Genomic DNA, 12,674 nt, shown 5'->3' with positions numbered 1-12,674 from the left:
AACACACCACGACGACACACTAAAACACACCACACGACACACTAAAACACACCACGACGACACACTAAAACACACCACGACGACACACTAAAACACACCACGACACACAAAAACACACCACGACGACACACTAAAACACACCCACACGACACACAAACACACTAAAACACACCACGACAACACACTAAAACACACCACGACGACACACTAAAACACACCACGACAACACACTAAAACACACCACGACACACTAAAACACACCACGACGACACACGACGACACACTAAAACACACCACGACAACACACTAAAACACACCACGACACACACGACAACACACTAAAACACACCACGACGACACACTAAAACACACCACGACGACACACTAAAACCTAAAACACACACGACGACACACACACACACGACAACACACTAAAACACACCACGACACACACACTAAAACACACACGACACACACAAAACAAACACACACACTAAACACACAAAACACACGACACACTAAAACACACCACGACAACACACTAAAACACACCACGACGACACACTAAAACACACCACGACAACACACTAAAACACACCACAACACACTACACCACGACAACACACTAAAACACACCACGACAACACACTAAAACACACCACGACGACACACTAAAACACACCACAACACACTAAAACACACCACGACACACACTAAAACACACCACGACGACACACTAAAACACACCACGACGACACACTAAAACACACCACGACACACACTAAAACACACCACAACACACTCAAACACACCACGACACACTAAAACACAACACAACACACTAAAACACACCACAACACACTAAAACACAACACAGCACAACTAGGGACGGGCATTCGATTAAATTTTCTTAATCGATCGTCGGAAGAATTAACGATCGATTATCGATTAATCATTAATGTTTTTATATTAAAATGATCATCATTATTATTACTATCTGCACTAATCTGCATAAATAAATTCAACTTAACGACATATAAACATAACGACTCTAGATCCACATCAGCTGTTTGACATTATAATGTGTTTAATTCAGTTTTGTTCAAATCTCACAGAAACAAAACTTAAAACCACATCACTAATTTACATAAACTAAGTGAAGATAAAACTCCAGCTCTTGTGTCGCTGATGTGGTTCAACTTGTGTTGGATTAAAAGACATGACTCAGGTGAATACAGGTCAGTGTGACCAGATTTGTGTTTGTCAAAACCAGGACAGCGTACGGGGGGAGGGGGGCGGGGCCTCGTCATCCACATTGAGCGACTCTCACCTGGAAAAACTTTTTCCCACTGGACACAGAAACATATGTGCTGCTTTATCCACTGTGCACATGGACTCACACTTGTCCCAACGCAACGGAAAGTGTGGAATTTCTTCTACAAATCCTGGTTAAATCCACATTTGTGCTTCGGTTCGTTACAGACTGACCCACTGTTTGTGTCTCGCTCCTTCTGATGCAGAGACACATGTACACACCTGTTTGTCCCCGGACACAGATGTTTGGTCGCCCTACGCACAGCAACCTACATTGGGTTTGTTGAGTAAAATCAACTTAATCGATGAAATTCTTAATGATCAATTATCGATTAATTGTCTAATCATGCCCATCCCTAAGCACAACACACAACGACACACCAAAATGCAGCGCTACACACTATGACACACAAAGACACAGAGTGACACACCAAAACACAGCACACACAAACACACTAAAACACAGCACGACACTAAAACACACAAAAACACACTAAAACACAGCACGACACTAAAACACAGCACGACACTAAAACACACAAACACACTAAAACACAGCACGACACTAAAACACACTAAAACACACTAAAACACAGCAAAACACAGCACGACACTAAAACACAGCACGACACTAAAACACACTAAAACACACAAAAACACAGCACGACACTAAAACACAGCACGACACTAAAACACACTAAAAACACACTAAAACACAGCACGACACTAAAACACACAACACAAAACAGCACGACACGACACTAAAACACAGCACGACACACTAAAACACACACTAAAACACACTAAAACACAGCACGACACTAAAAACACACAAAACACAGCACGACACTAAAACACAGCACGACACTAAAACACACACAAAAACACAGCACGACACACTAAAACACAGCACGACACAATAAAACACACTAAACACAGCACGACAAAACACACTAAAACACACAGCACGACACACTAAAACACACTAAAAACACACAAAAACACAGCACGACACACTAAAACACACTAAAACACAGCATGACACACCAAAACACAGCACGACACACCAAAACACACAAAAACACAGCACGACACACTAAAACACAGCACGACACACTAAAACACACTAAAACACACCAAAACACAGCACGACACACTAAAACACACTAAAACACACACACAAAAACACAGCACGACACACTAAAACACACTAAAACACAGCACGACACTAAAACACACACAACACAAAAAACACACTAAACACAGCACGACACACTAAAACACACAAAAACACAGCACGACACTAAAACACACAAAACACACTAAAACACAGCACGACACTAAAACACAGCACGACACACAAAAACACAGCACGACACACAAAAACACACTACGACACACAAAAACACAACGTGACACAGCACAACACAGCACAGCATGACACACCAAAACATAGCAAAACAGAGCACGACACAGCACAGCACAACACACTGAAACACACCAAAACACACCAAAACACAGCACAATGCAGCACGACACACTACGACACACTAAAGCACAGCATGACACAGCATGACACAGCACTGGGCAGTGGTTCATTATTTTTGAGCAGTACTTTAACCTTACAATACCGGTTTCATTTTTGGTTTTATTTTGGTTTTTTTTTTGGGAACCTGTATTTTTAATTACGTTTTAAAGCAAATAAATGACCAATATTATTATGAAAATACATTTAAATTCAACAATATTAGTTCATATTTTAATACAGATCCGGCTACGACACAATGTTTAGTTTTAATTCACATGCAGATGATTCACAGCTGATCCTCACGTGGAATCACACGCGCTTTAGTTTTCTTTGTACACCTCATTTTATTAATCACACTTTCCATAGACTCTGTTGTTTTGTTTCACTGTGTTAAAAGGAAAAAACTCCTGGGGCTTTGACGTGTTTAAAAACTTGAGATCATTTAGAATCCTGAGAACCGCCTGGCGATAAGACGTAACAGTACTTTTGACCACTTTGTCTCAATTTCCCTAAATTATTCATTTAAATTTACTTAAATTTACTTTCAAGTCCTTAAATTCAACTTTAGGATGGAGCTGCTGCCTAAAAAACACAAACAAAACATCAGCTTCTGCAGGAGACTGAAGCCCGAGAGACGGTGCAGTAAAAACAAGTGCAAGTATCGGCCTGATCGATCTTTAAAAAACATAAAAAAACAGAACGAGATCATTTTAAACAGTTTGAAGTGGACCAAAGTTCTTCTTCACTTACATTATACATCCTGTTCATCCTAATTATTCACCATGATGAGTTTATAAATGTTTTCCAGATCTCACAGAACCAGAAACTGTAACTGTAACATGAACAACTACCAGGCTAACATGCACTTCCTGATTGACCTTTGTGTGTGTGTTGGGTCGAGACAAATTTAGGTCAAATACATGTTAAAAAAAACTCTGATACAGGATGTTTTACTGAGCTGCAGGAGGGAAATAAGTCTTGAGCAAAGAATTTACTAAACATTTATTAACTTTAAATGAAAAGCTCAAAGTGAATGAATTATGGCAAATCTGTGTGTTATTTGTTTTTCAAAATAAAACCAAAAATAAGAAAATGAAAAAAAAACCTACAACAGTTTTCTTCATTATTTGTGTCCAAAACCAAAATGAAAAAAACAGATAATGATTTGTTTTTTCAGTTTTTGATTTTGTGTTTAAATGAAAAATGGAAAAAAACTGATCAAGGACTGAACCAGGACTGAACCAGGACTGAACCAGGACTGAACCAGGACTGAACCAGGACTGAACCAGGACTGAGTGTTGGTACGGCTCTGGAGGGGCGCTGGCGTAGACTGAGACCAGGACCAGACTGGGACCAGGACCAGACTGGGATCAGACCAGGACTGAGACCATGACCAGACCAGGACCGAGACCGAGACTGAGACTGGGACCGGGACTGAGACCGGGGCTAGGACCGAGACCAGAGCAGGACTGAGGTCAGGACCAGAGCAGGACTAAGACCAAGACCAGAGCGGGATATAGACCGGGACGGAGACCGTGGCCATGACCGTGACCGGAACAGAGACCGGGACTGAGACTGTGACCAGATGGGGCTGAGACCAGAACTGGATCGGGACCGAGACTGAGACTGAGACCGGGACCAGGACCAGACTGAGACTGAGACTGAGACCAGGACCAGGACCAAACCAGGACTGGGACTGGGACCAAGACCAGAGCAGGACTGAGCTTGGGACCAGAGCAGGACTGATACCAGGACTTGAGACCGTGACCAGACCGGGACAGAGCCCAGGACAGAGACCGGGACCTGGTTCGGACCTGATTCAGTCTTGGTTCAGTCTTAGTTCAGTCCTGGTTCAGTCCTTGGTTAGTCCTGGTTCAGTCCTGGTTTAGTCCTGGTTCAGTCTTGGTTTAGTCCTGGTTCAGTCTTGGTTTAGTCCTGTTCGTCCTGGTTCAGTCTGGTTCAGTCCTGGTTCAGTCTTGGTTCAGTCCTGGTTCAGTCTGGTTCAAGTCTGGTTTAGTCCTGGTTCAGTCTTGGTTCAGTCCTGGTTTAGTCCTGGTTCAGTTCCTGGTTTAGTCTTGGTTCAGTCCTGGTTTAGTCCTGGTTCAGTCTTGGTTTAGTCCTGACTGAAAAACTGAAAAAACAAATCATTATCCGGTTTTTCATGTTGATTTTGGCAACAAATAATGAAGAAAATAGTTGTTTTTTCATTTTCTTATTTTTGTTTTTATTTTGAAAAACTCATAAACAAACGACACACGAATTTATGTCTCATCTATATTTCCAAAAGTGCGTTCAAATTATGTTCACATCTTTCATTAACACATACAGCGTTTGTGAACAGGAGGACCAAGACATGTTGAGTAAAAAATCGGTCTGGGACTCTGTGGAGAAATAAAATAAAATAAAAAAAGATCCAAATTGAGTGTCCAAAAGCTCAGTGTGTGTGTGTGTGTGTGTGTGTGTGTGTGTGTGTGTGTGTGTTTTAATGAGAGATCTGACACTTGGGAGTGGACGGCGCAGAGGCGTTCAGACAGAATAAAGAACAAGGACGTGCTTATTAAGTCTATTTCTGCTGCGGTGGGTGGGTCCGGCGCGATCACAAACGCACTCTGTTCACCAGATAAAAAGCGCGTTATAAGTCGCAGTGTGTGTTTGTGTGTTTGGACCACAGTCGGAGCCGCGCACACTCGAAACGGAACGAAAGAACGGACAGACCAGACTGAAAGAAATCCTCATAATCTCACATTGTCGTCGTTTAGATTCAAGTTTGTGTGTCTGGATTTCGGGAGGTATTTTCTCAGTCAGGGCTGCAGTCGTCTAAAGAAATTCACGGTTGACTTGAGACTCGCAATGTACGCCGATTAATCAACTAAAAAAAAAAAAAAAAAGGGTTGGGTTGGCACTGGAAAAAAGTATTCAAAATGAAACGACAATGTGCACAAAGAAGAAGAAGAAAGGCAGATTAAAGTGTCTAATCACTCCCAGAACTCCAGAGAACTCGCCCCACATTCTCAGTTTTGTTGTTCGTCTTGTAAAATCTCGTAATTCTAATAAAATGTTGATTCACCATTAGTATTTTTTATTTATTCTTAAAATGTTTATTATTATTTTTATTATTATTTTTTTTTATTATTTATTTATTTGTATTTTTTTATTTATTTTTCAATTTTTTTTCAGCGACTGTTAAGGGTGGGTGTGGGGAGGGTGAATCGGAGTTTGGGAATGGGGAGGAGGGGGTTTAAATGTGGCATTTGTTTACTTTGTATATTTTGTGGCATTATTGTTTGGCCGTAAGACCACAATATAGGGAAAAAAACAAAACAAAAATTAAATAAAATATATATGACAAAAAAATTTTATTCACCATGTCCGATTATTCGACTAAAGGACTTGACACATGAAATAATAGACAGAAAATTCAGATTTATTTATTTTTTTTTTTTTATTTAACTCATTATTGGACCTTCTGAACAAAATGTAAAAAAAACAAAATAAAGATAACTTTAACTGTTTTATAAATAATAAATGTATCATATTTGATACGTTGGGCCTTCGTGGACATTTTATAGAACCCAACCAGGTTTATTTTAGGACCAAACAAAATTCTCTTTGAACTGGTTTTAGTCCTGGTTTAGTCCTGGTTTAGACCTGGTTTTAGTCCTGGTTTTAGTCCTTGTTTAGACCTGGTTTAGTTCTGGTTCAGTCCTGGTTTAGTCCTGGTTTAGTCCTGGTTTAGTCCAAAATGTGAAAACAGGAAAATCCCGCTGTGTAATCCATTTGTTTCAACTAAAGTAATTGTAATCTAATTACCACTCACTGAAACAGTAACTGTAACTGAATACAGTTACTCATAATTTGTACTCTGATTACTCCGATACATGTAATCTGTTACTCCCCAACACTGATTGTAAACAACAGGACAAATATTGATAATGTGGTGGGGCAAAAAGCTCAGAATGTTGTGTATGAAATATGATAAAAAATGGATTTATAGGGATAATAGTTTTCCTGCTGTTAGAGGTGTAAGAATTTTTCCATTAAAAAAACGCCCTAAAAACCAAAAATCTTATCTTCAAAATAAACAAATCTTTGGTGAAATGAATGGGGATTTGTCGTGTGGGTTTTCCAGCGCTGCAGAGGAAGAACCCTGGAGCAGTCTGGAGTTTGTTTGCTGAATGTGAAAGTAACAGTCAGGTGGAAAACTGGGCGTAAACCAACAAGACGAAAACAAACAAGACACAAGACGAACCACTTTCTCTCAGAGCTGATTCATCATGACCATAGAGACGGATTGTGTGGGTAAACAAAAGATTATTTTTTATTTATTCAGTGACAGGGCCTGTATCGATAACAGATTTTGCTGCACGATTAATAGACCAAGAAATTATTGCGATAAACGATAATATTGACATTTTGAGACCATTTTCAACTAATATAATGACCATGGAATAAAAATGCGAATACACTCTTTCAAAGCTCAATAAACTTTAATTTCTAGAAGAACATTTAACACAGGAACTGCAAGACAAACAAAAACAAGGGGCATAAATAAAATAGATTTGTTAAAATAAGAACAGCCTAAAGTGTCTGAGTCACATTGAGGACTTGTTAACAAAAAATGCACTTGAACAAACCATTATTGAACCAAACACAACCAAAACAATAAATAAAATGGATGATTAAGTCTCTGTAACAAAAGTGATTACAAGTGATTAAAAGTGATTTTAGTCATTGACTTGCATTGAAATTGACTTACATGACATCTCTCTGTTGCCTCGACATTTTGGTCTTGAAGTGTTCAAATTAACCCGCTCTACATGATCCTATTTTGCTATTTTGTCCGTCAGAAAATCGTATTCATAAAATAGAGACTGGCTCCTTACTTAGTCCGCTTTTTATACAGGGATTTCTGCACATGTCTCCTGCAGAAAGAGCCGCTGTCCTGTCTGGGATCTTGTCGGAGTCTGGTGTCGCGTCGGAGTCTGGTGTCGCGTCGGAGTCTGGTGTCGCGTCGGAGTCTGGTGTCGCGTCGGAGTCTGGTGTCGCGTCGGAGTCTGGTGTCGCGTCGGAGTCTGGTGTCGCGTCGGAGTCTGGTGTCGCGTCGGTGTCTGGTGTCGCGTCGGTGTCTGGTGTCGCGTCGGTGTCTGGTGTCATTTCAGTGTCTGGGATCGCATCGATGTCTGGGATCGTGTCGGTGTCTGGGAATGTGTTGGTATCATGTCGGTGTCTGGGATCGTGTCGTGCCGGAGTCTGGGATCGCGTCGGAGTCTGGTGTCGTGTCAGTGTCTGGGATTGCGTCGGAGTCGGGATTGCGTCGGAGTCTGGGATCATGTCAGTGTCTGGGATTGCGTCGGAGTCGGGGATCATGTCGGGGTCTGGTATGGTGTCTGGTATCGCGCCGGTTTCTGGGATCGCGTCGGTGTCTGGAATCATGTCTGTCTGATTTTGTGTTGGTGTCTGGGATCATGTCGGTGTCTGGGATCATGTCGGTGTCTGGTGTGTCTGGTGTTGTGTGATGTGTTCGTGTGTGTCTGGTGTCGTGTCGGTGTCTGTGTCGTGTCGGTGTCTGGGATCGTGACAGTGTCTGGGATCGTGACGGTGTCTGGTATCGTGTCGGAGTCTGGTATCGTGTCTGTGTCTGCTGGGATTTCAGTGGATTTCGGGCTCTCCCGGGGGCTAGTTGTGTGGATCGGGTATGGGTTTATGTTGGCTGCTGGAGTTTGAGCCATTTCTTCTCGTTTACGTTTTGCTCGCTGCATTTGATGCATGTTCACCGTTGAGACGTGTCCCACTCACTTGTGTTGATTTGGCATCGTGACTTGATGAACTGTTTTGGTGCTCTGATGGTGGTCGCTGGTGTTACGGCATCATGTTAACCGCACAGACAGCGACACAAAACTACCACCATAAAATGTAATGATATGACAAATATGTTTATGCGGACTAAATACACGAGCATTGTCAGAACTTTATCGCACACAGACTGGATTCCTGTGAGCTTTACGCCCTGTTAGAATGTGGATATCTCATCAAAAACATCCCCGGAGTTGTTTTGTTTCATTCCCGCATGTGAGTAATCTTTTACGATGATGTCACAAAGCGGTAGGTTTCAAGATAACAACTCCTTCTGCCTTTTTTTTTTTTTTTTTTTTTTTTAAATAGAGATCCAAATTATTCTAGTGCTGAGAAAACATCTTTATAACAGAGATCAGAAAATTGGCAGAACTTCTGGTTAATATTCCGTGTATAAATGTGTGTGTAAATGTCTGGTGTGTTCTTCATAAATCTGCCCCATCACCAAATCTTCAACCAACAAACTCCACAAAGGATAAACATTCTTCATGAACAATTTATCCACAACTATCAAGAGAAGAAAGACCAAAACTTAAAAGAAAACAGCGACCACACATTAGTCACACAAGAAACTAAACTCATGTTATGGTTCTAGAAATGTCAAACATTTGAACTCTACAAATCTATCTACGTATACTGCCTGAAAACCATCCATCCATTTTCTTCCTCTTATCTGTAGCCGGGTCGCGGGGGGCATCAGTCTAAGCAGGGACTTCCTTCACCCTGGACACTTCCTCCAGCTCCTCCGGGTGGACCCCAAGACGTTTCCCAGGCCAGCCCAGAGACATAGTCCCTCCAGTGTGTCCTGGGTCTTCTCCAGGGCCTCCTTCTGGCTGAACATGCCTAGAAAACCTCCCAAGGGAGACGCCAAGGCTCTTCTACGAGCTCCTCCCGCTGGACTAAGCTAATTTCGGCCACTTGTACCTGCGATCTTGTTCTTTCGGTCTTTCGGAGATAATCAGAAGAATTAGAAAGAATCAGGTTGAGGGAACAAGTTCCTTCTGTTTTATTCATGACCATAACGTTCGTTTTGCTCAGTAGTTCACTCATGCTCGTCGTTGTTTATTTATTTATTTCACTTATTTATTTATTTGAGACAGGGACAGCGCACAATTTTTACATTAACCTTGACAGGAGAGATGCATTGTACGTCAGGTTGTAGCATCAGTGCTAATTTCCACCTGTCGTCCCTGATCAGATTCGTTGATTGATTGGATTTAACTGACCTTGACTATCAACTGTTCTTGGAGACCTCTGTAGCATGTTTTGGGTTGACGGGGGAAACCGGAGCACCCGGAGGAAACCCGTCCAGACACGGGGAGAAACATGCAAACTCCACACAGAAAGACCCCGACCTCCTTTACGTTTCCATCTTTCTTCTCTTGATAAGTGTGGATAAATTTTTCATGTTAGAATGTTTATCCTTTGTGGACCTTGTTGGTTGAAGATTTGATGATGGGGCAGATTTACGAAGCTGTTGGAGAATACGACACACATTTACACACACATTTACACACACATTTTGTCACCGAAAACCATTAACCGGAAGTTCTGCAAATCTACAGCGAGACACTTCCGACCGTTGTGAAAAAAGTCTATTGGCAAAGCTGTAATGTCTCCACAGTAACAAATTTGGCGAATGTTTTCTTGTTTTCTTGTTTCTTGTTTTATTTAGAAGACTGGATGTGGGTTTAATTTAGTATTTACTGCACATGTACTTCAGCATTTCCCAAAATTCCCTTGTGCCGTGTATCTTAAAGTGACAGAAGCTTCTACTCTCCTTCACTTTCACACCACAAACTGCACCATCCTGATACTTACAGTCAACCACAGACTCCCACACTTTTCTCACAGACACTTTCCCACTCCGTCTAATGTCACATCTGATTATTTATGATCCTTTTCTCATTCTAAATTCGTTCTTTGTTCCCACCCGTTATCCCCCCTAAGTCATGACGACATCGTACAGGCTCGTCACCACTAAACACGTTTTGAAACATGAAACTATCTACACAGAGATATGATCGTAAACCATAATATTGAAACTGCTTTATTCCTCAAACACAATAAGAGTTAAGCAGGATAATCCCAGTGGACCATTTTGTAAAGATATTTCCACTTGTGTAAAGAAAACCTGCACATAATAACTCCTGAGACCCAAAATATATTGTTCCAGCGCTCGTTAAAGGATGTGTAGAAGATTTTCCTTTCCTCCTCGTTTGTCCTTTTTCAGTTGTTGCGTTTCGCTCCTTTTCCTCTTCTCTTCTTCTTTCAACGACCTCAAAAAACGAACTTTCTTTCTTTCCGCCGTCGCAACAAACTTTGTGCGAACGGAGAGGAAGCTACAGTTCAAAAAAGACACTGAGCAGTGTGTGAGGCAAACGTAAAATTACGTAATCCCAGTGCTAAAAATGTAGGGAGTTTGATTGACAACCTAACAGCCAATAGATAAAGAGGTAGCCTCGTTACCTAAAATTATTATGTTATTATTTTTATTTTTTTATTATTATTATTATTTAATTTTTTTTCATGTATTTTTTATTTTTTTATTGTATTGTATTTTAATTTATTTTATTTTATTATATTATATAAATTTTATTTTATTTTATTATTATATTGTATTATTTTATATTATTGTATTATTATTATTATTATTATTATTATTATTGTTGTTATTGTTTATTATATTTATTATATTTATTTTTTATTTTTTTTATTTCTTTCTTTTAAGAGGAATAAACTTTTACATAATAGAGAAATAAATTCGGCTTTAAAATTAGAATAAACCACTGACTTACTTCACAATTTAGTTTTTTTTTCATTAGGAATTAAGTACTTATATGGTCTTTTTTAAGCGGAATTGATTTAATAGTGATTATTTAATAATTATTTAATAATTGTTTTGTTGTGGTGACGTTAACAGCTTTTTCAAATGTGGAAGTCAGCAAACTCGTTTCTCTTATTAAGTCGTTTCTGATGAATATTTTGATTTAAAATGTGCCAAATATAAAGTATAATGTCCCATGGGTGTCATAGATTATTATACGGATCACACAAGCACAGTGTCTGTTTTATATGTAGAAAATGTCTGAGGGATGATGCAAGAAACAAACATTTTCAAATCAAGTTAAGATGAATTTATTTCAAGTTACTCAAGTAAATGTAACTGAGTACTACCCACCTCTGGGAATAATGTTGACAGGCCTATAGCTCTGTGTGCAGATATGATGAGGAACCTTGAGGAGCACATCTGAACGTGTGTGTGTTTGTGTTTGTGTTTTCAGGCCCTGGAGACGGACCACAACACTCTGCAGAAGATGAAGAAGATCATCCGAGCCATCCACACCTCAGGACTGGGTGAGTGTCTCCTGGGCCGGTGTGGGACAGAAGGTTTTTAGGGTCCTAAACAGAGCGCTGGAGGTGGTTCTAGGGCTGTCACGGTTAGGGAATTTCTCCTGTGGTGCGGTGTAATGGCTCAACAGCACGGTATGCAGTGATAACACAGTCTGCAGTCTGAATTTAGACTTATAGACCTGTGTAATGCCCAAAGCGACCTCGATTGTTCTGGAAAAGCTCCCCAGGTGGAGGTGGCCTCTTCCTAACTGTCCCACGCCAAGGTGGCCCCAAGCAAAAGTTCTGAACATCCAGGGTCTGCTCAGGACGATGTCTGTCCTGCTGATGCTGAGGAGATTTTAGGTCTAGAACTTCTGGTTTGGTTTGTGGTTCCGTTTCTCTTAAACCGACCTTGAGCTTCCCACTTGATTCAAATATCTCTTCTTTGGTTTGGTTTTGACAAAATTCAGTCACTGGTCCTTTATATTCTGGTCACACTGATAAACTGTAAAAATGTCACTCTTCATTCACATCATAAAGTAGTTTCAGACAACACCGTGCAGATTTCTTTCTTTCAGTGGCCTTGTCTGATTAGAATAAGTTAGAATTTCAATTAGAATCTGGATGTTTAAGATGACTTCAGTGA

The 12,674-nt window shown here is 40.5% G+C and overlaps 1 protein-coding gene across 3 annotated transcripts in view; it reads left to right on the top strand.

The window, feature by feature from the left end:
• asap3 (ArfGAP with SH3 domain, ankyrin repeat and PH domain 3) overlaps nucleotides 1–12,674 on the top strand; it is a 114,636-nt gene that overhangs the window by 24,405 nt on the left and 77,557 nt on the right. For all 3 annotated transcript variants that reach the window (XM_055158742.1, XM_055158749.1, XM_055158737.1), the window contains exon 2: nucleotides 11,980–12,052. In XM_055158742.1, coding sequence (XP_055014717.1) covers nucleotides 11,980–12,052 — 73 coding nt within the window. The remainder of the gene's footprint in view (nucleotides 1–11,979; nucleotides 12,053–12,674) is intronic.

This window comes from Boleophthalmus pectinirostris, unplaced genomic scaffold, assembly GCF_026225935.1.
Source record: "Boleophthalmus pectinirostris isolate CB_2022bp ecotype Guang Dong unplaced genomic scaffold, ASM2622593v1 HiC_scaffold_10, whole genome shotgun sequence".
In the NCBI taxonomy this organism is placed as follows: Eukaryota; Metazoa; Chordata; class Actinopteri; order Gobiiformes; family Gobiidae; genus Boleophthalmus; species Boleophthalmus pectinirostris.
The sequence above is the reverse complement of the archived record's forward strand: the minus strand, read 5'-3'. Positions and strand labels throughout refer to the sequence as shown.